This window comes from Fusarium oxysporum, chromosome V (assembly GCF_013085055.1).
Source record: "Fusarium oxysporum Fo47 chromosome V, complete sequence".
Lineage (NCBI taxonomy): Eukaryota > Fungi > Ascomycota > Sordariomycetes > Hypocreales > Nectriaceae > Fusarium > Fusarium oxysporum.
The window spans coordinates 357,843-378,709 of NC_072844.1; the positions used below are offsets into that span (position 1 = coordinate 357,843).

At 49.0% G+C, this 20,867-nt stretch overlaps 9 protein-coding genes across 9 annotated transcripts; 4 read left to right on the forward strand and 5 right to left on the reverse strand.

The window, feature by feature from the left end:
- Positions 1-602: 602 nt before the first annotated feature.
- Positions 603-1,595, forward strand: FOBCDRAFT_273566 (chaperonin 10-like protein; the record flags this gene model as incomplete). Its single annotated transcript, XM_031183176.2, has 1 exon — positions 603-1,595. One exon carries the CDS (start codon positions 603-605, stop codon positions 1,593-1,595), a length of 993 nt encoding a protein of 330 aa, XP_031038818.2.
- Positions 1,596-2,087: 492 nt separating this feature from the next.
- On the reverse strand, positions 2,088-4,500 carry FOBCDRAFT_222371 (uncharacterized protein). The gene is made up of 3 exons (XM_031183177.3): positions 4,192-4,500; positions 3,230-4,138; positions 2,088-3,177 (listed from the first exon to the last, which is right to left on the reverse strand). The coding sequence occupies exons 1-3, from the start codon at positions 4,440-4,442 to the stop codon at positions 2,181-2,183; spliced, it is 2,157 nt and encodes a 718-aa protein (XP_031038819.2). The 5' UTR covers positions 4,443-4,500; the 3' UTR covers positions 2,088-2,180.
- A 719-nt stretch (positions 4,501-5,219) lies between these two features.
- FOBCDRAFT_182048 (Sodium:solute symporter family-domain-containing protein) lies at positions 5,220-7,832 on the reverse strand (the record flags this gene model as incomplete). Its single annotated transcript, XM_031183178.3, has 11 exons — positions 5,220-5,436; positions 5,529-6,043; positions 6,095-6,413; positions 6,469-6,639; positions 6,689-6,926; positions 6,977-7,060; positions 7,109-7,208; positions 7,259-7,445; positions 7,497-7,554; positions 7,609-7,672; positions 7,727-7,832. 11 exons carry the CDS (start codon positions 7,830-7,832, stop codon positions 5,293-5,295), a joined length of 1,986 nt encoding a protein of 661 aa, XP_031038820.2. The 3' UTR covers positions 5,220-5,292.
- Positions 7,833-8,229: 397 nt separating this feature from the next.
- FOBCDRAFT_292705 (fungal-specific transcription factor domain-containing protein) lies at positions 8,230-9,885 on the forward strand (the record flags this gene model as incomplete). Its single annotated transcript, XM_031183179.3, has 4 exons — positions 8,230-8,350; positions 8,438-8,656; positions 8,710-9,151; positions 9,201-9,885. 4 exons carry the CDS (start codon positions 8,230-8,232, stop codon positions 9,883-9,885), a joined length of 1,467 nt encoding a protein of 488 aa, XP_031038821.3.
- Positions 9,886-9,991: 106 nt separating this feature from the next.
- On the reverse strand, positions 9,992-10,903 carry FOBCDRAFT_222375 (uncharacterized protein). Its single transcript, XM_031183180.3, has 2 exons — positions 10,276-10,903; positions 9,992-10,221 (listed from the first exon to the last, which is right to left on the reverse strand). Exons 1-2 carry the CDS (start codon positions 10,517-10,519, stop codon positions 10,067-10,069), a joined length of 399 nt encoding a protein of 132 aa, XP_031038822.2. The 5' UTR covers positions 10,520-10,903; the 3' UTR covers positions 9,992-10,066.
- A 194-nt stretch (positions 10,904-11,097) lies between these two features.
- FOBCDRAFT_260401 (uncharacterized protein) lies at positions 11,098-12,403 on the reverse strand. Its single transcript, XM_059611262.1, has 2 exons — positions 11,629-12,403; positions 11,098-11,575 (listed from the first exon to the last, which is right to left on the reverse strand). Exons 1-2 carry the CDS (start codon positions 12,371-12,373, stop codon positions 11,217-11,219), a joined length of 1,104 nt encoding a protein of 367 aa, XP_059464831.1. The 5' UTR covers positions 12,374-12,403; the 3' UTR covers positions 11,098-11,216.
- Positions 12,404-12,909: 506 nt separating this feature from the next.
- On the forward strand, positions 12,910-14,037 carry FOBCDRAFT_260402 (uncharacterized protein). Its single transcript, XM_031183182.3, has one exon. The coding sequence runs from the start codon at positions 13,345-13,347 to the stop codon at positions 13,735-13,737; it is 393 nt and encodes a 130-aa protein (XP_031038824.1). The 5' UTR covers positions 12,910-13,344; the 3' UTR covers positions 13,738-14,037.
- Positions 14,038-14,199: 162 nt separating this feature from the next.
- Positions 14,200-16,647, reverse strand: FOBCDRAFT_160424 (lipoxygenase). The gene is made up of 2 exons (XM_031183183.3): positions 16,306-16,647; positions 14,200-16,248 (listed from the first exon to the last, which is right to left on the reverse strand). Exons 1-2 carry the CDS (start codon positions 16,578-16,580, stop codon positions 14,289-14,291), a joined length of 2,235 nt encoding a protein of 744 aa, XP_031038825.2. The 5' UTR covers positions 16,581-16,647; the 3' UTR covers positions 14,200-14,288.
- Positions 16,648-18,550: 1,903 nt separating this feature from the next.
- Positions 18,551-19,927, forward strand: FOBCDRAFT_160426 (catalase-like domain-containing protein). Its single transcript, XM_031183184.3, has 2 exons — positions 18,551-18,767; positions 18,823-19,927. The coding sequence occupies exons 1-2, from the start codon at positions 18,593-18,595 to the stop codon at positions 19,770-19,772; spliced, it is 1,125 nt and encodes a 374-aa protein (XP_031038826.2). The 5' UTR covers positions 18,551-18,592; the 3' UTR covers positions 19,773-19,927.
- The last annotated feature ends 940 nt before the right edge of the window (positions 19,928-20,867 follow it).

Consider the following 20,867-nt stretch of genomic DNA (forward strand, 5'->3'; position numbering starts at 1 on the left):
GCTTGAACGCGATACGAGATGGCGATAATAGTCATGCCGCTAAAGAAGAATGGTTCTTGGGAGACGTATGGTGGTGCGAACACAGGAATGGCCTTGTCGTCCTGCACGGAGAGTGATCCGAAAACCATGATGGATGAGTAGAGTTGAAAGAATTGAGTAATGGGGTTGTTTCTTCAAGTGTTTGCTTATTGATCTTCTTTTGAGTACATTGGGGCAGATTGGCCGTATTATATCATGTTCCTGATTAATTACAGTCTCACATCGAAGATGTATGCGGCATCGTGCTCGGGTTGGTATGTGACTCCGAGTCCGGGCCCGTGCAAATGCCGTGTTTCGTATGTCCGGTACTCCCCGGAAGTTGATGCTCCACAGTAGTCGATCTCCAAGTTGCAGACATGTCCGGTACTCCGCGGATCGCCAACTCACCAGCTTGGGACCAATCAGATGTAAGAAAATTAGCCCTCACATACTATGCACGATGTCTTGAAATGAGATCTGTCTCAGAGACAGATTCTGCACTGATCATTATTTAAAGTCCCCTTTATGTCGAGTTACCTCACGAACCATACACTTCCAACCTGTTTCATTGAGTACCATTGATCATGAAAGCCTTTTCCTACGAGAATCCCACCGACAGTCTTCAGCTGAAAGACCTGCTCGTCCCAGAGCCGGATGATGACAGCGTTCTCATTGAGGTCAAGGCTGCAGGAATCTGCCACTCAGATTGCCACATCATCAGCGGCCATGGAGACGACTACATCGCCAAGAAGCCAATTGTGCTCGGCCACGAAGTCGCGGGGATGATTAAGAACCTCGGTCGAAATGTTTCTGGCTTTCAGATCGGAGACGCCGTCACCCTCGCGCTCCTAATGCACCCTGTCTCTGAACGCGTCAGCGGCGCCTACGTCGGGTTGAGTTTCGATGGCGGCTATGGCCAATATGTCGTCGCGCCACAGAAGATTCTCGTTAAAATCCCTGAGGGTATTTCTTTCGCACAAGCTGCCGTTGCGACAGATGCGTTGGCGACTTCTTATCACGCTGTCGTGGGAGAGGGCAGCGCTCGGCCTGGATTGACGGTGGGCGTCGTTGGACTCGGTGGACTGGGCATGCATGGACTTCAATTTGCCTGTCTAAAAGGATCTACGGTGTATGGTTTCGATGTTAATGAGGCCAAGTTTGATCAAGCAAAGAGCTACGGGGCGAAGGATTGTTTCACGTCACTTGAGGATGTAACCAATGCTGATATAGCATTTGATGTTATTGTTGACTTTGTGGGCCACTCTACAACCACTTCAACTGCGATCAAGGCTGTGAAACCAGGTGGCAAAGTCGTCACTGTTGGTCTTGCGTCGTCGGACGTCACGATTCCATCGAATACGGGTTCGGGGTACATCCTCAAGGGCGTAACTATCGTTGGATCCATCGGCGCGTCAATGCAGGACTTGAAGGATGTTCTGACACTTCTAGCCGAGGGTGCTATTAAGCCTGAGCTTACGGAGGTTGCCTTTGAGGAAATACCAGAGACTATCAAGCGGCTGGCAGAGGGAACTGTGACAGGTCGAGTTTGGACGGACCCAAGCAAGGCTATAAGTTGATTGTGAAGGTTGGCATGATTGACTAGTCTCTATATCATCCGAAATAAACGACTCTTTATGGAAAACAGTATAGACAAGCTGAGGAGATTAAAAGTTCCCTTGACCACCTGCAACCATGGGAATGAGCTTTGTGGAACAAGTATGATTGGGGGATAGATTGTAGAAATTTCTGTGCTGTAGTAGTGGTAACAGCGAGCTTAGTAGTCGGGCCATTGACCGCCGCGGTACCTTAGGCTCCGCAATTGTCGTGGTGCTATAAGTCGGTTGTGTTAATGTGCCGAGATGAGGTAGTAGTCTCAATAGCGACAAATGCCTCGGTGATACTTCCCAACTCTGTTAACGCTGACAGCACATTGTTTGGGCTCAGCTACGCCACTATTCAATAGTCACACAAGTGAAATTGGACAGTCCCACAGATTGAGTTTAGTGGCCAAGCTACACTAACCGTCTAGAAGGGCGAAAAATTCAGTAGTCACGAAGGGAATACCAAGATTAAAGCATGCAAAATGAAGGTCTAATTAATAGCTCGACTAGAAGGTCATTATTCTAAAAGGCTCCAGAAAGAAGAAGAGGAGATGCTAGCATCTAGAGAAGGGCCGCAAGGAGAGCAGCGAAGAGGGTAGCAGCACCAACGGCCTGCTTGCCGGCACCGTTGATGACAACGGGGACAGTGGTGGGCTTGGGGCCGCTGCCGGTGGCACCGTGGCAGTCAGCACCGTTGCAGTTAGAGCCACTGCCCTGAGAACCAGTGGCCTGGGCGCCTGGGCAGTTAGGTCCGCTGCAGTGAGGGACAACCTTGGAGCCGGGGCAGTTGGGGCCGGAGCAGTGAGGGGCACCACCGTGAGAGGTAGTGTTGGTGTAGGTGCCGTTGTAGACAGGGTGAGTGTAACCGTGAGTAGGTACCTTGACAGCAGGGCACTTGGCACCGTTGCAGACAGGAACCATCTCAGCCTTGCAGTTATCAGGGGTACCCCAAGAGTTCTCCCAAGGCTTGTACATAACCTCTCCCTTCTTGCAGACCTCGCAATCAGCAGCGACATAGAAAGTCTCATGGTTCCACCAGTCGTGGCACTCCTGTGTCTTATAAACCTTCTCGCCGGCACAGCTTCCACCGGAGCAGAACTTGGGGACGTATTGGAGACCGCCCTGGCAAGAGCACTCCTCGGTGATGAAAACCCACTCGTTGTCACAGTCGCTGCCGTTGACCTCAATGAAGATGAAGACGGTATGGTCAGAAGTCTGGGTGTAGCACTTTCCGTTGAAGCAGACCTGGACGGCGGTGACGGTCTCGGTGGTGGTGGTCTGAGGGCCGGCGACAGCGGTGGTGTAGGTGGTGACGAGAGTGGTCTGATCGGTAACGGTCTCGGTAACAGAGTCAGTGACAGTGGCACCGGCACCGATAGCAGAGACGTAGACGGTCAGAAGACGGCCAGCGGCAACAGCTTGACGGGCCTGGAGACGGTTGCGGCGGGTGTCACCACCACAGAAGTTGTCACGGTCGCCAGGGCACTGGATATCACACTGGTCAATATCAACACGGCTGGTGTTGTCGGCATCAACCTCATCACCACAGTAGCAAGCACTAGAAAGGTTAGTATGGTGTAAAGTAGCAGGTGGGACGGAATGAGACTCACGTATCGTAAACACCAAAGTAGGCACGGCCAGTGCAGAGAGAAGCACAGCGCTCAAGATCCATCTGAGCGTTGGTCTCAGCAAGCTCGAAAGTAGGGAAACCAGCAGAAGAACCGACACAGCCGAAGAGGGTGAAGACACCAACGGAACCGGGGAAGCCAGCGGGGGAAGTAGCAGAGGCAGAAGCAGACGCCTCAGTGCCGGTAGCAGTAGGAATAACAGTCTCGCCCTCGGAGTTGGTAGTAGCACCCTCGCTGTTGGTAGCAGCGCCAGTCTGAGTACCAGTGGGGAAGACAGTCTCACCTTCAGAGTTGGTGGTAAAGCCAGCACTGTTGGTCTCGATGGCAGTCTCAGTGGGGATGACGGTCTCGCCCTCGGAGTTGGTGGTAGCACCCTCAGAATTGGTACCAGTAGCGATAGCAGAGCCAGTCTCAGTGCCAGTGGGGATCACAGTCTCACCCTCAGAGTTGGTGGTAGCGCCCTCAGAGTTGGTGCCAGTAGCGACCTCAGTGCCAGTCTCGGTAGCAGTCTCGGTAGCAGCACCAGTGGGAAGACCAGTAGAGCCACCATCAGTGGCAGCAGCGACAGCAAGATCGGAAACGTCAAGCTGGACGGGCTCAGAGCCACAAGACTGGAGGAACTGAATGTTGGGCTTCTCGGAGTTGAGAGTAGTAGGGTTACTGGCCTGCTCAACGGCGGCGCCGTTGGTGTCGGCAAGAGGCTCGGAGTAGATGGTCTCGCCATCGAGGTTGACATCGAGAGTGCAGCCCTCGAAAGCACGCTTGCGACCCTCGATCACGGCACTGACCTTGATATTGAAGCGGATCTGGATCTCGGCTCCCACTGCGAACGTGGTAATTCCTGGAGAAGCGCTGAACTGAGCAATGCCGTTGGCTCCGGCAGACATGCGACTAAAAACACTATCAGAAGGTGTCCTGCGCCCAGGATCTAGAGGTATACTTACACGATGGTCTCGCCATTGGGACCAGTGACGAAGCTTGAACCCCGGCCAAGGGTGGCAGATCCAAGATCAACGGACTGAGAGGCACCGGGGGCGGTGGTGGAGCTGGGAGCTGCAGCGGTGGTGGTGTCGAGGCTGGTGGGAAGAGTAGTGCTGGACTCAAGAGCAGAAGTGCTGCTGTTGGTGAACCTCTTGAAGTTGTGGGCGAAAGCGCCCGAGGCGCAAGCCACGAGAAGACCTGAAGACAAACGCATAGTGAAACGAGTGACTATGTTAAAGAATGACTAAAGAACGAATGAATGAGTGAGTGAGTGAGTGATGATGAATAAACAAAAGAGTCGTCAACTTCGACCAGTATATATAGAAAATAGCTTTGGGATCCATTGTATACGACAATGGCATTTGATGTGTTGTTTGGGTTAGTGTAGCAAGTCTAGAACAGCGTACCTTGCATTAGAACATTCCTCTTCGGCTGGTTCGCCGAGTATCCAATAGTAACAACTAGTAAGTTAAGACATCTTCAGTACCGATATTCAGCCTATCACTGCTCTCCCCCAATGAAAAGCATCCATAAAAAGCGTTCCTGGTTCCAGGCTATTGGAATCTGTAGTATGCAAGGGAATGTCATTGAATAACGGGCACGGGTGGCGCTAACGTTATAGCGTTGCCGTTCAACCATGAGCCCCTGGAACTACTCCTGATTTGCTGCCCTAAGTGGATGGCACTGTCACGTTAATCTGGTATTTCAATTTTTGGAATGCAACTATTGGGAGTTAGTCTGCATCTGTCAGAAATGTTTCGCCCCAAAGCTTGACTAAAAGCTTGATCTGATCCATAAAGTGGAGTTGTAGGGAATCGATAGTGCAAAGGGAGGCTCAGCTACGCCATATTCGGGGCTTTTGCTTGGCATGCCATTGATTATGTGAAGAAATGAGGTATTTTATGAGTAAACAATTTTATTGTTATGTGGATTGAATGACTCAAATACGTTCCCGGCGATTTGTTGTTTTTGTGCTCTGGAGCTTTTGCTGCAGTACTCCACATCCATAACATCGAGTATCTTCAGTCGATTGTAGACCAGCCTGCTTGGAAAATGTTGATGAATCATGACTGAGACTTTTGGGACCTCCAAATGCTTCGTGTAACCGCGGCTATCTGATCACGGCCGTTCCAGATCGGGTAGAAACCGACCATGATGAGAGTCCACCAGAGCCAGATCAGAGACACGACAATCCATGCAGTGAATAACTGTAAGAATAGCAATTAGAAACATGTCTATGTGACGTAATAGAGAGGAAGTATAGTAGAAATGACTGCAGGGTAGGGAATTATAAGCGTACCTCTTGACTGAAAATAAATTTCGCGGCGTACATTGGTAGTGGCCATAATACCCAGTGTCCAAGAAACGTAGCGATAGCCCACCACAGAGCATATTTAGTCCATCGGTGCTGATTATTGCCATCAAAAGTTTGATTTGATGCCGTTTCCGTTGTCGTAACCTGTTCAGTGCCTTTACCCTGAGAACTTTCTGATCCACTGGAGCTATCATCAGACTCAACAGCTAGCCTTTGTTCCTTGAAATGGCTCCAGTCATAATTATCAGGTCGTATATATGTGATAACCACGCTGTATAGCAATGGGCTGAATAAAGATGCAACGGTGCCGTACATACAGGGTAGGGTCCCTCCCGTCGACGCGACCGTTACTTCTCCGGAAAAGGCGTATGCGGAGCCGAGCCAGACTCCGAGGCCCGTCGCCATTCCTAGGAATGCGGAGCTAATAGCGGCGAGCTTCGTCTGTTTGCGCCAGATTATGGTGAAGATTAGCGGAATAACGCCGGGACACGTAAGAATTCCTGTTGAAAGCCGTTAGTAAACAATGGATTTAACGCGACGGGGTCTCTTACCGAGCATGTAGAGTGTCCATCCCATGTCGACTCCGATGTAATGGAACATGGCAGTGAAGGCCGCAGCTACAACGCCAAAGACGACAACTCCAATATGTCCCCATCGAATCACCTGCTTGTTGGAAGCCTCCTGATTGAAGTATACGCGGTATATGTCGAACGTAAGGATGGAAGAGACGGCAAGAATTTGTGCTGACAAAGTTGAGGTGACAGCCATGAAAGTCATGAGCAAAACTGCAACGGCACCTCCCTTGCCAGCGACAGCAACAGCGACGTAAGGAAGAGCAAGGCCGTTCGTAACCTCAGCACCCGTCATGAGCTATCGTCGAATTAGTATCCAGTCTCCAATCAATGCCGCTGGCAACATTGCTTACCCGTGGATACGTTGGGAAGATTGGAAGAGCTTCGAGTCCCAGTGAAGCCATCCCCACAATAGTACCGAGCGACCAAGGTATGCTGAAGTAAGAGATACCACCCAGCACATAGCCTGGGACAACGGCGCTCGGCAAAGCAGCGAATGCTTTGAGGAAGTATCCCGTATCCATCTGGCTATGTTAGACCTGCGCACGAATCACGATCGAAAGTATGACATACAACAACAGCACCGAAATTGGAGGTGAGGAGGATGATAGCGAAGTAAATACCCTGTTGGGAAGTCATGGTGAGTAGGGAACCCTCATAGTTGCCTTCAACAACATGGTTCGACTGAGCGGCGACGACGAGATCGTAAAGACGTCCGATTGAACCGACAGATTCCGATGTTATCACCTTGGCTGTCAACCAGCAGCTGAGAATAAGGATCGCGAAAGTATGGATGTAGTCAGTGAGGAACCTGCCCTTGAAGTCAGTAATTACCTAGAGAGTATTTATCAGCATACGTACGTTGCCTTTATACCACCAACGAGTGTGTAGAGAACGACACCCAAAGGAAGCAAGAAGGTCGATGCCATGATGTGCATTCCTGTTCTGCAAAATGTCAGCGGTGCACCCAACCCATAGAGTAAATGGTCCTACAAGAAGGATATTGCCGCCGATGCGCCTAGGATCATGTTGATTGTATTGAGCAGGTTATTAACAATAGCTAAGAACGTGAAGCTCAAATGAGCCACGGTCCCTACAAGATTTAGTACGACAGACTGATATTTGAAAACAGCAGCGACTCACCATATCGGATGCGAATGACCTCAAGAATGGTATGGGCTTCAGGGACGCGTCCTTTGCAGACGGTTCCCAGGTAGCCAAAGAAGACTATAACAGTCGAACAACCAGCACCATACCAAAATGCGCCGCTGATTCCATAGCTGTAGGTTACTAGGACGCAACTCAACAGGGCGGTACTCCATAGCCATGACTGTAGTAGGATCAGTATATCTTGGCGTTATAAAGAGTGAGAGTGGCGTACCGAAACGACAGCAGACGCGACTAGACCGGTTCGTACTGTTCTGTTGGCAACCATGAAACTAGGATTCCATCGTCAGTATGTATAAACTCAAGAGGGTGCCCAAGCTGCCTACGTTTCCACTTTGGAATTGTCTTCGTTCAAGGTCTTCTTGAGGATCGCGGTCAAGCCCATCATGCCTATTCATAGTTAGCCCACTTCACTTCTGGTTCTGGCATCAGAGGGAAACTCACCAAACGCAAATGCCAAACCAGCAGCAACCACGACGCCATATCCAACAGATTGGGGCAGAGGTGAGGGGACTACAGAAGGTTCGTCTGAACGATAGTAGAGATCCATGTTGGCTATTGTGTCAAAGAGGCAACATGAATTCTGGGACTTGAGATCCTCACCACGGGTCTAATGGACCTTTTATGCATATCCCTGGAGTACAGGACATGGCCAATTACTCAGGATCAGCGGCGATGGCGAAATCGCGCGCTTGTACAACTAATATGTGAAACCTGAGAAGGGGTGACGTTGCTCAATCTCCAAGTGTCGTTCAGGCAAGCAATCAACCGTATAAAAGACTTTGAGCTTATCTATCAAGAACAAAGCACTAGTCCGCCACACAATATTTGCAAAGACTTAACTGGTTGATATCCTGCCCCGGAATTGAATCGGAGCGCGGGTCGACAGGGTTCGCGTCCGGACTTCCAGATCCGGTTTAACGTCAATCACCTCATCTTCAATCAATATGTTCAACAGTTCGAATTTTGTCGGGCCCAAGTCCATAGAGCCTCGATTTCATGAAAGGAAAATGAAACAGACATTAACTCCACTTGCGATGCAAGACGAACTTTTTGCACCTAATTCGTGTAAGACCTGTCGACAAAGGCGGGTCAGATGCGACAGGCTGCTTCCCAAGTGTCATCGCTGTGCATCCCTGTTGCTACCATGCGCAGGTTATGAGCGAAAGGAAAAGATTGTATGGACCAACAGTATGGCTTCTAGAGGAAAGATGATGGGAAAAGCCACTTTTGACACGATCACGGATAATGCCCATGATCATAAGGACATATCTGATATTGAGCTCTGCACGAACTTCCCCGTTGCTGGGTCGCCTTTAGTAGACCCAAGCCTACAAAACATACCCAGAAGCTACCATGACTACATCCGCTACTGTGAGTCTCATCTGAGGGCCTTTTCGTTTAGTCACTCACCAACAATACTCCAGTTCATCAAGAGCTCTCCAAGGAGTGTGTCGTATACAACAACTCGCCCTTCAACCCTTTTCTCTCTCTTATGCTTTTAATGCCATCCAGTCAGGCTTTATCCCATATAATGATCTCCATCTCAGCCTTCCACATTGCGCACCGGCTTGACATTAGTCAGGTCCAGCTACAGCCAGATCATAGTGAGGTGCTGCGTATAGCACTTTTCAACAAACAGAAGGCGTTAAGATATCTCAAGCATGAGCTACAAGTCCAACCTGAGATTAACACCGATGCAGTCATCGCCGCAGTGTTGCTGTTTGTCAATCTTGATGTAGTGGAGTTCGGCGGTCGAGGTTGGAAGTATCACCTACGGGGAGCTGAAGAGCTCATCAGAATTCGGAAAAGGCTTGTGATAGATAATTCAGAAAAGTGGATGCAGTATTTTGATACTGCTTGCACGACGTAAGATACCTGCCGCCAATGAAGAAAATTACCGAACTGACAGTTTTAGGTTCGGTATACTCGGCAGTACCCTTGTTCCGTCACAGTCACTACCTGTGGCACCAATGCCTTTGGACACTGGCTTACTAGACACACTTCGGAGATCCGAGCAACAGACATGGGTCGGTTGTCCGGCAGACCTCCTCTCCTTACTGTGCGTCATGAATACGCTACGTACTGTATCAGATCATTCCAGCCACGCGGACGAAACCGTCACTTCAATTCTCGATGGCTTGAACAATTTCTCGCCGCGATCCTGGGCGCATGACTTTCCAGGTCCTCAGCATCATGAGTCAAGACATCATCTCGCCCACGCATACAAAGCAGCGGTCAGCATCTACGCCTATCACGCCATCAGGGAAACACTTGGCCAACCACCATTACATGAGTTGGATATTTCTAGAATCTCAAATCTTGGCATATTACACATGTCTCAGATACCAGTAAGCGACTTCCATATCAAAAGCCTGGTATGGCCTGCTTTTGTTCTGGGCGCTGAAGCTCAAGATTTGCGTACGAGGGAAGAAGTCAAGAACATTATGCACAATATCTGGGTATCCTCATGCTGCTACAATGTCAAGACTGCTACAGGAATGCTTGGGAGAATTTGGGAGCAGGGACACGATGATGGTAAGGGTAAATACAGTTGGTTGAGATTTATCTGGGAGCAAGACGAAAGCTGGTTGTTTCTTTGAGATGAAGATCAAAATATAGCCAAGCGTATGCCTTTAATCACAGCGCAAATTAAGATACCGTTTTGGCCAAATAATAATTTCTTTTATAATAGATCCATTTCAGATCCCATAACTCCTTCCTACATCGGTCCTCAACGCCAGAACCCCCTCTAACTATTGTTCTTCCACTTCAAGCTCTCCCTTAGTTGACCTTAGCCTGGCTAAGGTTCTGGATGATGTTACCACCATCAAATAGACCATTAGCAGCCTTGGCGCGGCAAAGATCCTTTCCGCGCTCAATGACGTTGGCATCACATTGCAGGTTTGCCTGTGCAACGCAGCTAAGTCGGCCACCACCTATGACTATTGTCAGCGACATATTATACAATTTCTTTCACTGCCTCTACTTACAGTTGTTACCACCGGGAACGCAGCGACCGGCTTGACCATTGGAAGCAGTGCAAGCGTCCTGCTTCAGGCTGGTGTTGGCGACACAGCATTCACCGCTGGGGACAGGTCGGCCGCCGTTCTGACCATTTTGACGGGTGACCAGGACAGCACTGCGAGGGGCGTTGCGCACACCCTCAGTGTCGACGATGCCGGCGGAGGCAAAGGCAGCGAGGCCGAGAACAATGGCGGTGATAGAGAACTGCATTTTGGATTGTTGAAGAAAGGGTTTTTTGGGTTGGTTCCTGGCGACTGATTGTGATGAAGAAGATATAGGATGTGAAATGGATTAACCGACCAGCGGAAAAGAATTGAAAGTAGTGATTAAATGAGATTGTTGAGTGAGAACTGAAGATCTAAAGACCGACGACCCGAAGCTTGGATTTATACTTTTCCCGTGAGGCAAAAGACTTCCTGCGATGCCTCTTGAGCGCTGCCATCCAAAACGTGTGCGGCGTAGTATCCCCTTGCCAAGCCATCGTCTCAAGACTTCTACCATGGCATACCGCATATTGTCGTGAGGCTGGGGAGGGCTTACTGAGATTGGATGAGACGAACAACGCCTGGTGTTCAGGTTGAGACCAATGAAACGGCTGCAAACAGTGAAACGGTTACATCCATCTCTAGCTACCTACCCCTGGCCTTGGCCTGGTAGTAGCCGCTTTGGGGTTAATCCCGACATCTCGCTTCCTCCGACGTCAGAGAAGTCATAGCTGGCTATATGCACTAAGCCCCTTTAAGCATGCATGCAGGGGTCAGCGTTTATCAAAACGGGTAAGGAGCTAGATCTCCTGACAGATCTGAAGTATCTCCTTGTAAGACCAACAATTCTGGCTATTCTCTTGTTTTTAGCCGCTTTGCAAAATGTTTCCAGCCAATCTATTATTATAAGATAGGAAACCCCATTACCGGAAGTCTTCTAGGTCTAGACCTGGCACAGCAATGCCTAGGTCTTTCCCGTTCTGATACAGGCCCAAGCTCTTCTCGAGCTTACAGGGATCGAGACTCTTGTGGGTGCGCCAGTTAGGAGTCTTGATGCCACGAATGAGCTTCACTACAGAAACAACACTGTAACCTGGAAAAGGCTCACTGGGCTTTTCCATTGGAAGATTCCTCTCCCGCATTTGTTTCATGAGATATCCAAGAAGTCTGCAAGAGCATTCTAGAGTGCAGCCAACGCGTCCTACAACAAGGTCTTCTTGCAAGCTGTACAATTGGGAAAACAGCTCATCTATGAGCTCGCAGCGCATATGATTTATTTTTTCTGCGTCATGTTGGTTATTTGCATCTATGCATCGAAATCAGCATTGAACTCACCAAGGATTTGAGCTGGAATCGGCAGACATGTTTCGATAAGTCCAAACGTCTTGAGTATTGCGGATCTTGTTAGTCCCTTGAAGCATGGTGTATGTGCAAATGTCCTGGCGAGGAACAAAACAATTGTCTCATCGTGGCCAAAATACCCCACATCGTCGATAACGTTTTCGTGAAAAGGCCAGAGTGAGTATCCTGAAAAGTTTGTTATCGATTGTCGCCAGGATTCGAAGAATATCTGCACGACCTCCCGGCAGTCATAATAGTCGACAATGACCCCAACTTGCGCTATGGCATCCATTGGTAGGTTGCCTGGTACGCTGTCGTGATGGCTGTGTATAATATCAAGCACTGTGAGGAAGGCTTCAGCATTCCAGTCGGAGGCTTTGATTTCCAACATTCCTTTATTATTAGGTTTTGACTCCTGGTATTCCCCTTGGATCATCTTTCTGAAGACTGGCGATGCGAGACAGAGATGCTTGGCAGAGACGCGAAATTCAATATGGTTCGGATGGCCATCTTGCAGGTATGGTTGTAGCGATGCCATTTCATCCTTGGTCGCCGGTGGCCCCATAGCATCGGCTTGTTGTTTTTGAGACGAGCTGATCTCGACGGCCTTTTTTTCCGCTGATATTTCTTGTTCTATTGGCTCATGAATCTGCTGCAAATTCGGACACTGTAAAATCAACAGGGCATCTGCCTGCGGATCAAGCTCAAGCAGTGCTTTCTTCATTATGACTTTGGACATTCAAGTCATCTGAGCTAGCTTACGGTCATGGAATCTTGGAGATTGATTTCCCCGCCTTGGGCACAATTTTAACCTTTCTTAAATGGAAGGCCTCCCGCATTAATCACGTGCATGTCTTTTCAGGATGCTACCCGGTAGGAGTCTCAAATATAATGACGTTGATGACTATGATTATTGGTTTACTAGTTATCGGATTATTTTTCGTGTTGCTCTAAGTTATGATTATCTGCCGGTAACTTGTGCCTTGTATTTCTGGTGCTACGTTGAGTCATATTGCCTTTCATTACTTTTATGTTTTTGGAACTTGATTTATCCTGACGGGATTCACGAGACTTGTTCGACATGAAAATGTGGGTGCCAGCTCTTGCTAATAATAGTAGTACAGCTATACCTAATTTGTAATAGCACTCCTAACCCTACTCTGCCATCCACCCGTCGCCACAAATCGCGTCGGGAAATCTATTATCCGAATCCAGCCTACCGACCGTATGTTGGCCTGCTTTCCCCGATCCGGAGCCAGTGGCTCACGAGGATGGATCACCCTTGTTTAAGCTATCTTATTGCAGAGTACGGAGGTATTTCGCCTCTTAGACACCATTCTTAAGCTCGATTTGGTACAATTACCTGGTCGTTACACATTCGCGAAGCTGTCACCATTTTAACGCCAGAATGCAGTGGGCATTGGCGCCTAGGGCACCCGCACAACGATGCCTTTTCAGCTATCCACTCGCAAGCTAGTATAAATTCAGAATATTAGCATTTACCTCGGTATAATGATGTGCAGTTATGTGCCTAGCGGCTCGCAAGCTTAAACTAACAAGGCCGTGGAATTCTTGATTATGCAGATTTAAAAGAGAGTAATCGCTGTCCTACGATTTCAGCAGTATCTTCTTACTACCACCAAAACTTGTCTCCCGTCAAGTCTCCCCTTCCTGCCAATTTCGCCGAATCTGCACCCTGGCTCCGTTACCATGTCTAGTCGCACCTCGCCAGTACAAATCACCGAATATGCGAGACCACGCGGCATCACCGCCCTCGTCTTTGGCGGCGCAGTATTTTCGTATTTATGCTTAGCTGGCGTCACCTTGATATCTGAACACAACTCGATCTGGCAAACTCTCGACAATATCTCGCCGGGCAGCGCAGACACGTTTCGCTGGATTGTCAAGACAGGGGTTCCGCCACTTGTCGTGATACACACCATCGAGGCCGTGGCATTTGATCGTACAAGGTTGATGCCACATCGCGTTCCCAGATGGGGATTACTTTGGTGGAAATGGGTCCTGAGCTGCTGGATTGAGGGGATTGGATGTTGGCAGCGCTTTGCCTCGGTCGTCAACGCGAAGAAGGCGTCAGCAAAGTAACTTCAAGACGAGGGGAAATGCTTTGGGCATGGACTCGGGCACCTTCTCAGACAATCGAACGCGTCACTGATGAAGAGCAGTCGTCATGGATGTCCTGCGAATGGGGTCGAAAGACGGCGTAAGCATGATATAATGATATTGTGTACAGATCGTCATCAGAAATGAAGGTTCGCCGACTATAAAGTTATACTTTAAGCAGTAGCGATGGTTATGAATCATATCGCTCATATGTATTGAGATGTGTTCGTTTCTTTGTGCTCGGGTGTAAAGGTTCTTTCTACCCCTCAACCTTAGTATACGGTGGCAGAATCTTGTCAATCCTCCAAGGTGGATGACAGGTCGGTGTTGCGGAGCGGCGTCTGTCGCGGGCTTCCAGCGGCCTGAAGACAGAGAGTCACTTCTTCGACGCTAAGCCTAGTAGTTAAAGAATCACCAAGGTGCAATACTTGCAATCAATAGAAATTACTTCTTGATAACAGATGAATTACTAGGGGCTAATGAGAACTAAGTGTAAATGTGCAAACCTAGACTCAACCTCAACACGACGTTCCCTAAATCAAGATAGAAACAGCAGTAACCTCTGGCTGAAGAACAGGATACTCAATAGAGCCCGGAGTCTGTATCGCAGAGATATAGTCAAACGCCAGACCCGCATTCTTGAGTCGGCTATAGAAAATCTCAGCCGCATCCTTGATAGCCTCTGAGTTCAACTCCTTGTTCTCAGTAATGGTGCGGTCCTTGTTAACATTGTACAAGGACTTGGCGTAGGTGATGAGGTTGTATCGGTCCTCAACCTTGAAACTCAGCAGCTCAGGCAGCTGTGCAGCGAGAAGCCAATCCTTCCACTTGGCGTCCTTGGTACCGATGGGAAGAGCATCGGTGAGATGCTGCTCGGTGTAGCCCTGAAGGTCCTGGAGGCTCTTGGGTAGAGGTGTGCAGAGCGCTGGAGGCTTGGATGGAACGAAGCTGTAGTAGTAGTCCTGGAGATAGTTGACAGCTGTGTGCTGGGGTGATGCTGTGTGGATGCACATGGTTACAGCATCAATGAGCTGATCAACGGTCGTGATGGTTGGGAAGGTAGGGATCTGGCCGCTGGTCTGAATCTCCTTGCACCAGTCGGCAATACAAGCTTCCTTAGCAACGACATCATCCGAAGTATACTTCGTCTCAAGAACAGACTTGACGAATTCCCGGATGATACCCCAGAGGAGGTACATATCAGTAGCATAGGGATAGTTGCGGTACTTATCACCCATCTCACCCTCAATGTCAAAGCCTCGCTTCTTGAGATCGTTGGGAATGTACTTATCCTGGAAGTTGAAGTTCTTGTACGACCAGTTAACCAGTCCGAAAGCGCCGACCTTGGGATCAGGTTTAGGTCCAGAGCCAAACCCGGAGATGCGAGCAATGACAAGGGGAACGAGAAGCTTGCGTGCAGCGTCGTTGAGAGCGAGCGTTCGGAACCAATGAGGGCTGAGGATCTCGTAGAGAATGTGACGCTCGGGAATGGTGCGGTTGGTGGCGACGATGATGGCCTCCTCGATCATATGCGTGTCGACGAGGTGGGTAGCAACCTCGTGTCGTGCCCAGTCAGCTGTTTGGGCAACGGTCTTGGCGTATCTCCACGGCCAGTCGTCCTTCTCAGCGATCTTGCCCTCATCATCAGGGTTCAATCTCTGGTTGAAGATGGTGACTGAGTTATCGAGAGAGCCCTTGTAGTCGAGAGTGATGGCCAATGGGTGAAGGCGACCGTCCTCGTGGAGCTGGAAAATGATCACCGAAGCCGCTGCGTACCGATAGCTAGGCTGTCCAGCAGGATCGGGGTTCTTAATCGTGTTACAGAACTCTTCGTCGTCCTTGACGCCAGTGGCCTCGCGGAAGTAGGAATAATCCTGAATCAAAAGATCCTTGCCTTCCTCGAGCAACTTCTTCACCGCGTCAAGACCTTGCTTCTCTGCCTCGGCAATGTAAGCCTTGATCTTCTCAGCAGGAGCAGTCTCGATGGTCGATGGGTTAACACCGCTGAAGTGCTGTTGCGCAAACTTGGCGTCAGAATACCAATCAGCGTGTTCACCCATGTTTCTGCCCTTCATAATGTCTGCGTTCTGGCTTTGCTTGACGCCATTAACAACAGCACCATTGGGCTTCGCGCTCTGGTCATCAGCAGATTCGGCCTTTGGCTGGTTGTCCTTGCTCCACTTCTCAACATCTGCAAGAGTTGGTCCGACGTAGGGACCATCGGTAGATGAGAGTTCCTTGGGGATTATGAAGGAAAACATGGAAGCAATCTTGATGACGAAGTTCCTCTCGGTCTCGTTGAAGATCTGACCGACGCCGTCTTTTCTAGGGGCGCCATCCAGGCTTTGTTGCTCATCCTGAGGAAGGGTGTTCAGATGGGGAGGATAACAATCGCTGGGGTCACTCCATTGGTAGGTGCTCTGCTTAAGAGCAAGATCACGCTTGACGGGGAAGATGGGCTCAAATCCCTGGGTGTCAAAATGAGAGGCAGCGCTAGTCAATATCAGTTAGCGACTTTGAAAACGGTCAAGATAGGAACGTGTTGCTTACGCTTCTTCGAGGATCTTATACAGCTCAGTCAAGGCCAAGCGAGTGCCCATATAGGTACCCGTTTCAAGGCCCTTGCGCGCAACAAGCTTGCCATCGAGAGCGCCAGTCTTGTCAGTGTTAAGGACGATACCCTGTCTGAGAAGCTCATTCAGGAAGACGCCCTTGTCCCAGACCTCCAAAGGATCGTCTTCGACAGCATAGTTGACTTTGGAGTTGAGAATCTCGTCCAATGTCAACTGAGGAGGACGAGGTGCTAAAGGAGCTTCTGTTGCCATGGTGGAAGATGTGCTTGCTTGATAGGAAAGAAGATAGGAAAGAAGATTGGATGGTGAGAGGGATGAATGATGTAGAGATGAAGAAAGCGAATAGATATTTCTGTTGATGCTCCATCAACTACTATATATATCTTATTTACCTGTCTATCTTAGTTACTCTACGAAGATGGCAACTGTTCTCAGCAGCATAATCAACGTGGCCGATAACCCAAGACTGCCCCTCAGCCAACATCGCCTTGGCGATTAACACAAACAGTCTAGACCTTGTCAGCAGCATGCTGGTCAATAAAGTCGAGAATGCGTGATATTTCGGATAAGAACCTCAGCTCGCCACAAGAACAAAGCTACGTTTCTCAGCCAGCCACGGACCCATAGTTGCATCTCAAGAAAACGACCAGACGTGAAGGAACATAGCCTCCGGCTAGCTAGCTTCGGTAAACGAACAGATGGCCCCAGATCGCGCGGCCCGAGCCTGTCTCGAACTAGCTACATAAGCGTCTAGAGTCATTCAACATATCAGTCAATAATGCTTAGACGACAGTACTTGTCCAAACTATTAACTACAGGAAATAGCTGAGCGGGTAAGCCGATGAATTGAGAGCGCCAATCTGAGTCAGCGGCAAATCGTACAAGGAAGCCCCTGTTCTTAGTCAATGCTGCAGTAATTCCCAATGAAGATATATGCATACAATCAGCCGAGACCAGGGGAGCCAGGTGAACGCGCTCGCAAGAGAAGGATAGCAGCTGCGCAAATAAGCGGTGTGCATTTGGTCATCACGCTGAAACAGCTGCAGATGCGACGAGACCACGCGTCTCGCGCATAGGCTTCAACCCAGATCTAGGCCCTATTATGGCGCAAACGATCTCAATTGTTTCAGTTGGCAGTACTAGCTTTATACCTCTGCATGTTACCGTCTGTAAAATGGCTAGACTTTTCTATTGTGGCTGGCTAGTAGTACCAGAATTGGGATTAGGCCCATTATAGTGCGGCTAAAGGGTTCTAGACATGGCTGGAATAGGCTACGTGGCCTGTATGCTAGGAACAAAACGGCGAGGACCCACAACTGCATTTGACTATTTGGTCTAAACCCCAATAACGTACGTTCTCTGCATCGTGGCGAGCAAGGTTGGTTATGCAGCCCAATCATGTCTGAAGGAAAGCTGCTGACGTTCAAGCTAAGCGTGTGTGTCTCAAATCTCGTCACTAAGCCACGTTATTATCGCCGCGTATCAAGCTCAATTGTGAGATACTAAGTGATGTTCTTCGCTGCTATCCAATATTCTAGACCTTTGTTTCCACTTCGCCAAGTTTGCTTCGTGGAGTTAGGTCTCTTACGCTCTGAAGACCCCTGCATGGTGCAAGTCACGTTGCATGTCAGCCGCACCAGTATAGAGGAGTTCCGATAGACTCCCTAGGCTGCTTAGGCAGCCAAATTCTTTATCGCGACTCTGCATAGAGCTGAAACTTTAACCAGTCCCGGATGCGAATATGACATGTATGCCGCTATTGGAGGGATAAGATCCCTGATGAGTTGACAGTTGACTAATGTAAGTAATCCCTGATGATGTTAAGCTTTTCCTGCAGCACAATATTAAACGATTCGAGGACATGCTGCGTGAACGCTCTACCCCTCCGGTCAGCATGAGTAAGCTTGACATCGCTGTGGCTAGCTGAAATGTCCGCTGATAGGATTTTCGTGATGGCAATGCATAAGTCTGGAACCTCATTTTTACTCCATGTCTCGACTACACGATCACTAGTGGTGGATGGAGTCCCGAACGCCTCGCTCGACTTGGCAGCGGCCGCTCTGGAACAGCATCCGTCCTTTTGTGATTATCCTGTAGGGTTGCGAGCTGGAAACTAGCAGATACGCGTAAGAGTTGCGTGCGTGTCTCACACTCAGTCTCTCAACGCCAGCTTCATCTTACCCTCAAATATCTGTTCTTCTCGCTTGAATTCACCGTCAGATAATTTCCCCATCATCCCAAACTATTTACAAACTACGTTCACAATGTCCACTCAAGTCATCTACCCAAACACTGGTGTGACCAGCACGCCAGGCCAGACATCCAAACCTGCCCCAAATGTTTCTTCAACTGAGACTCAGCCGCCAAAGGACCAGCTCCCTCAGGACTTGGTCAATGCTATGCAAGCAATCTTTGGCAAGCATCCAGGATACCGAACAAGTAAGCTTCTCAAGATAATAGACTAAGATTCAAGGCTGACGATCTGTACTTGCAGCTCATGCCAAAGGTCTTCTCGTGGAGGGCACCTTTACGCCAACAGAAGAGGCCAAGACGCTTTCCACAGCTGCTCACTTCAACAACTCTTCAACAAAGGTAATTGCGAGGTTCTCTGTGGGTGGCGGTCTGCCTCATGTTGCGGACGTGGCAGACGGCGCTACACCCAAGGGTGTTGCCATTCGCTTCCAGATTGACGAGAACACTCACACTGATCTGATCAGTCACTCGTTCAACGGGTTTGCAACTCGCAATGGCGAAGACTTCTTGACCTTCCTCAAGCTCTTTGGCGCCGATGGTTTTACTGAGGCGCAGCTCAAGAAGGCCAAGGCTAGCGGCGGTGACTACTCCAAAGAGCAGAAGCTTTACGATCAAGCTCACGCTGCGTTTTTGTCTTTCCTTGGAAAGCCTGAGCACAGGTCGGCTGCAGTTTTTGTGACCTCTGAGAAGCCCAACCCTCATAACTACGGAACCATCACGTATTACGAGCCCAACACTCATATCTTGACCAACAAGGACGGCGGCATCACCAACGTCCGGTATCGTCTTGACCCGGCTGACGGGGAGCACCTCTACCCTAACAAGACTCCCGAGGATAAGGAGGTGCTTGCGAAGTTAGGCAACGACTATTTAGAGGATGACCTCAGGCAACGCTTCCCAGACAAGCCAATCGTGCTCACCATTCAAGCACATGTAGCTGGCCCTGATGATGTGCTAGATGACGCTACTAAGCCATACCAGAGCAAGACGTTCATCCCCGTTGGCAAATTGGAGATCAACAAGGTTTCGGACGACAATGCTGCTAAACAGCAGCAGATCGCATTTCATCCTAACCCGGAGAAGGGAGGTATACAAGGCATTAAGTCGTCTGACGATCCTTTGATCCAAGCACGGAAGGGCGTTTACTGGATCAGTTCGGATCAGCGAAGACATGAGAAGCAGGTTGAGTAGAATACTGTTGATGATAAGTCCTGGTAGTTAGAATGGATCCGAGAGACTGTTAGCTTAGGCGCACCTCCGTGGAGCTTTAGCTTTTTCCAACTCCCCTGAGTACCCTTACATACTGAAATCAATAGTTGTTTGTAAATCGTCTTAGTCTTAGTAAGAAACACTCAACATTCATCAGTTTACCCAAAGCTTTACTCATTATTTCTAGTAATAACTAGAAACAGTTTTATGCTTATTGATAGGCAGCTAAGAGTTCCAAGGCACTTGGATCTGAGGCAGATTTGTCCGTGGCTGCGTATCGGTGAGGCGTCAATGTTGTTTCAATGCCTTCTCGGAAATGAGCCTGCATCTTGACTCTCCATCCAGGCAATTCTGCTCTGGTTGTACCAGTTTCACACACAAAGTTGACCTTGGTGACTTCTGGAAATTGATTTGATCGATCGAGACACACTACCACCCACAAAAGAGTACGCCTGCAGCCGGACTGTCCTAACAATATTGGAGACTATCTCTGCTCAGAATCTGACCTGTTTCCTGAGCTGGCGTGCGATGACAGTATCTTCGAAACTACAGATGAATGCAACCATGGAGGGAGACTGTATATAGAAACTGAACCAATAGTTGTAGAGACAGCTCAGATGTGGTATCTGCAGTTGAGACTTGCGGCTGAGAGCTTATATCAGCACAGAGAACTTAGCTTAGTAACTTGATTCTAGTGCGGTTAGGTGTGAACGCTATTATATTAAACACAGTGAATAGCACCTTGCGCTTAGTTAATCACTTAATGTAGCATCGTCTGGCCATGTTGCTGGAAGCACCTGTTAGCAGTTATTGAACCTTTCCCACCAACCACATCAGAATCCTCTAACCGTTACATCCTGAAGCACTACAGCGCGTAAGTGGGGATCACGCTAATAATACCTTGAGCCACAATATAAAACAGACGGATTCAAAAATACCGACTTCCCAATAAGTCGGGGTTCTTCGGACAATTGGAAAACTCCATAAGTCCGCAAATCCATGACTACAGCGGCAAAAAGTTACGTTCTCGGGTGTCATCTCGATTTAGCCCAGTTTGAATAGTGTTCCTACCAAAAA

Excerpts from the sequence above, each read along its gene's own strand:
- FOBCDRAFT_222371 (XM_031183177.3), bottom strand. The coding sequence starts at position 4,442 with ATGCGTTTGTCTTCAGGTCTTCTCGTGGCTTGCGCCTCGGGCGCTTTC. Across the intron at positions 4,139-4,191 it reads CCCAATGGCGAGACCATCGT|TCGCATGTCTGCCGGAGCCA; the intron begins GTAAGTATACCT and ends TAGTGTTTTTAG. Across the intron at positions 3,178-3,229 it reads TACTTTGGTGTTTACGATAC|TGCTTGCTACTGTGGTGATG; the intron begins GTGAGTCTCATT and ends TAACCTTTCTAG.
- FOBCDRAFT_160426 (XM_031183184.3), top strand. The coding sequence starts at position 18,593 with ATGTCCACTCAAGTCATCTACCCAAACACTGGTGTGACCAGCACGCCA. Across the intron at positions 18,768-18,822 it reads GCATCCAGGATACCGAACAA|CTCATGCCAAAGGTCTTCTC; the intron begins GTAAGCTTCTCA and ends CTGTACTTGCAG.
- FOBCDRAFT_260402 (XM_031183182.3), top strand. The coding sequence starts at position 13,345 with ATGTCTAGTCGCACCTCGCCAGTACAAATCACCGAATATGCGAGACCA.
- FOBCDRAFT_222375 (XM_031183180.3), bottom strand. The coding sequence starts at position 10,519 with ATGCAGTTCTCTATCACCGCCATTGTTCTCGGCCTCGCTGCCTTTGCC. Across the intron at positions 10,222-10,275 it reads CGTTCCCGGTGGTAACAACT|GTGGTGGCCGACTTAGCTGC; the intron begins GTAAGTAGAGGC and ends CAATAGTCATAG.
- FOBCDRAFT_160424 (XM_031183183.3), bottom strand. The coding sequence starts at position 16,580 with ATGGCAACAGAAGCTCCTTTAGCACCTCGTCCTCCTCAGTTGACATTG. Across the intron at positions 16,249-16,305 it reads TATAAGATCCTCGAAGAAGC|CGCTGCCTCTCATTTTGACA; the intron begins GTAAGCAACACG and ends GATATTGACTAG.
- FOBCDRAFT_260401 (XM_059611262.1), bottom strand. The coding sequence starts at position 12,373 with ATGTCCAAAGTCATAATGAAGAAAGCACTGCTTGAGCTTGATCCGCAG. Across the intron at positions 11,576-11,628 it reads GATTCCAGCTCAAATCCTTG|AAAAAATAAATCATATGCGC; the intron begins GTGAGTTCAATG and ends AACATGACGCAG.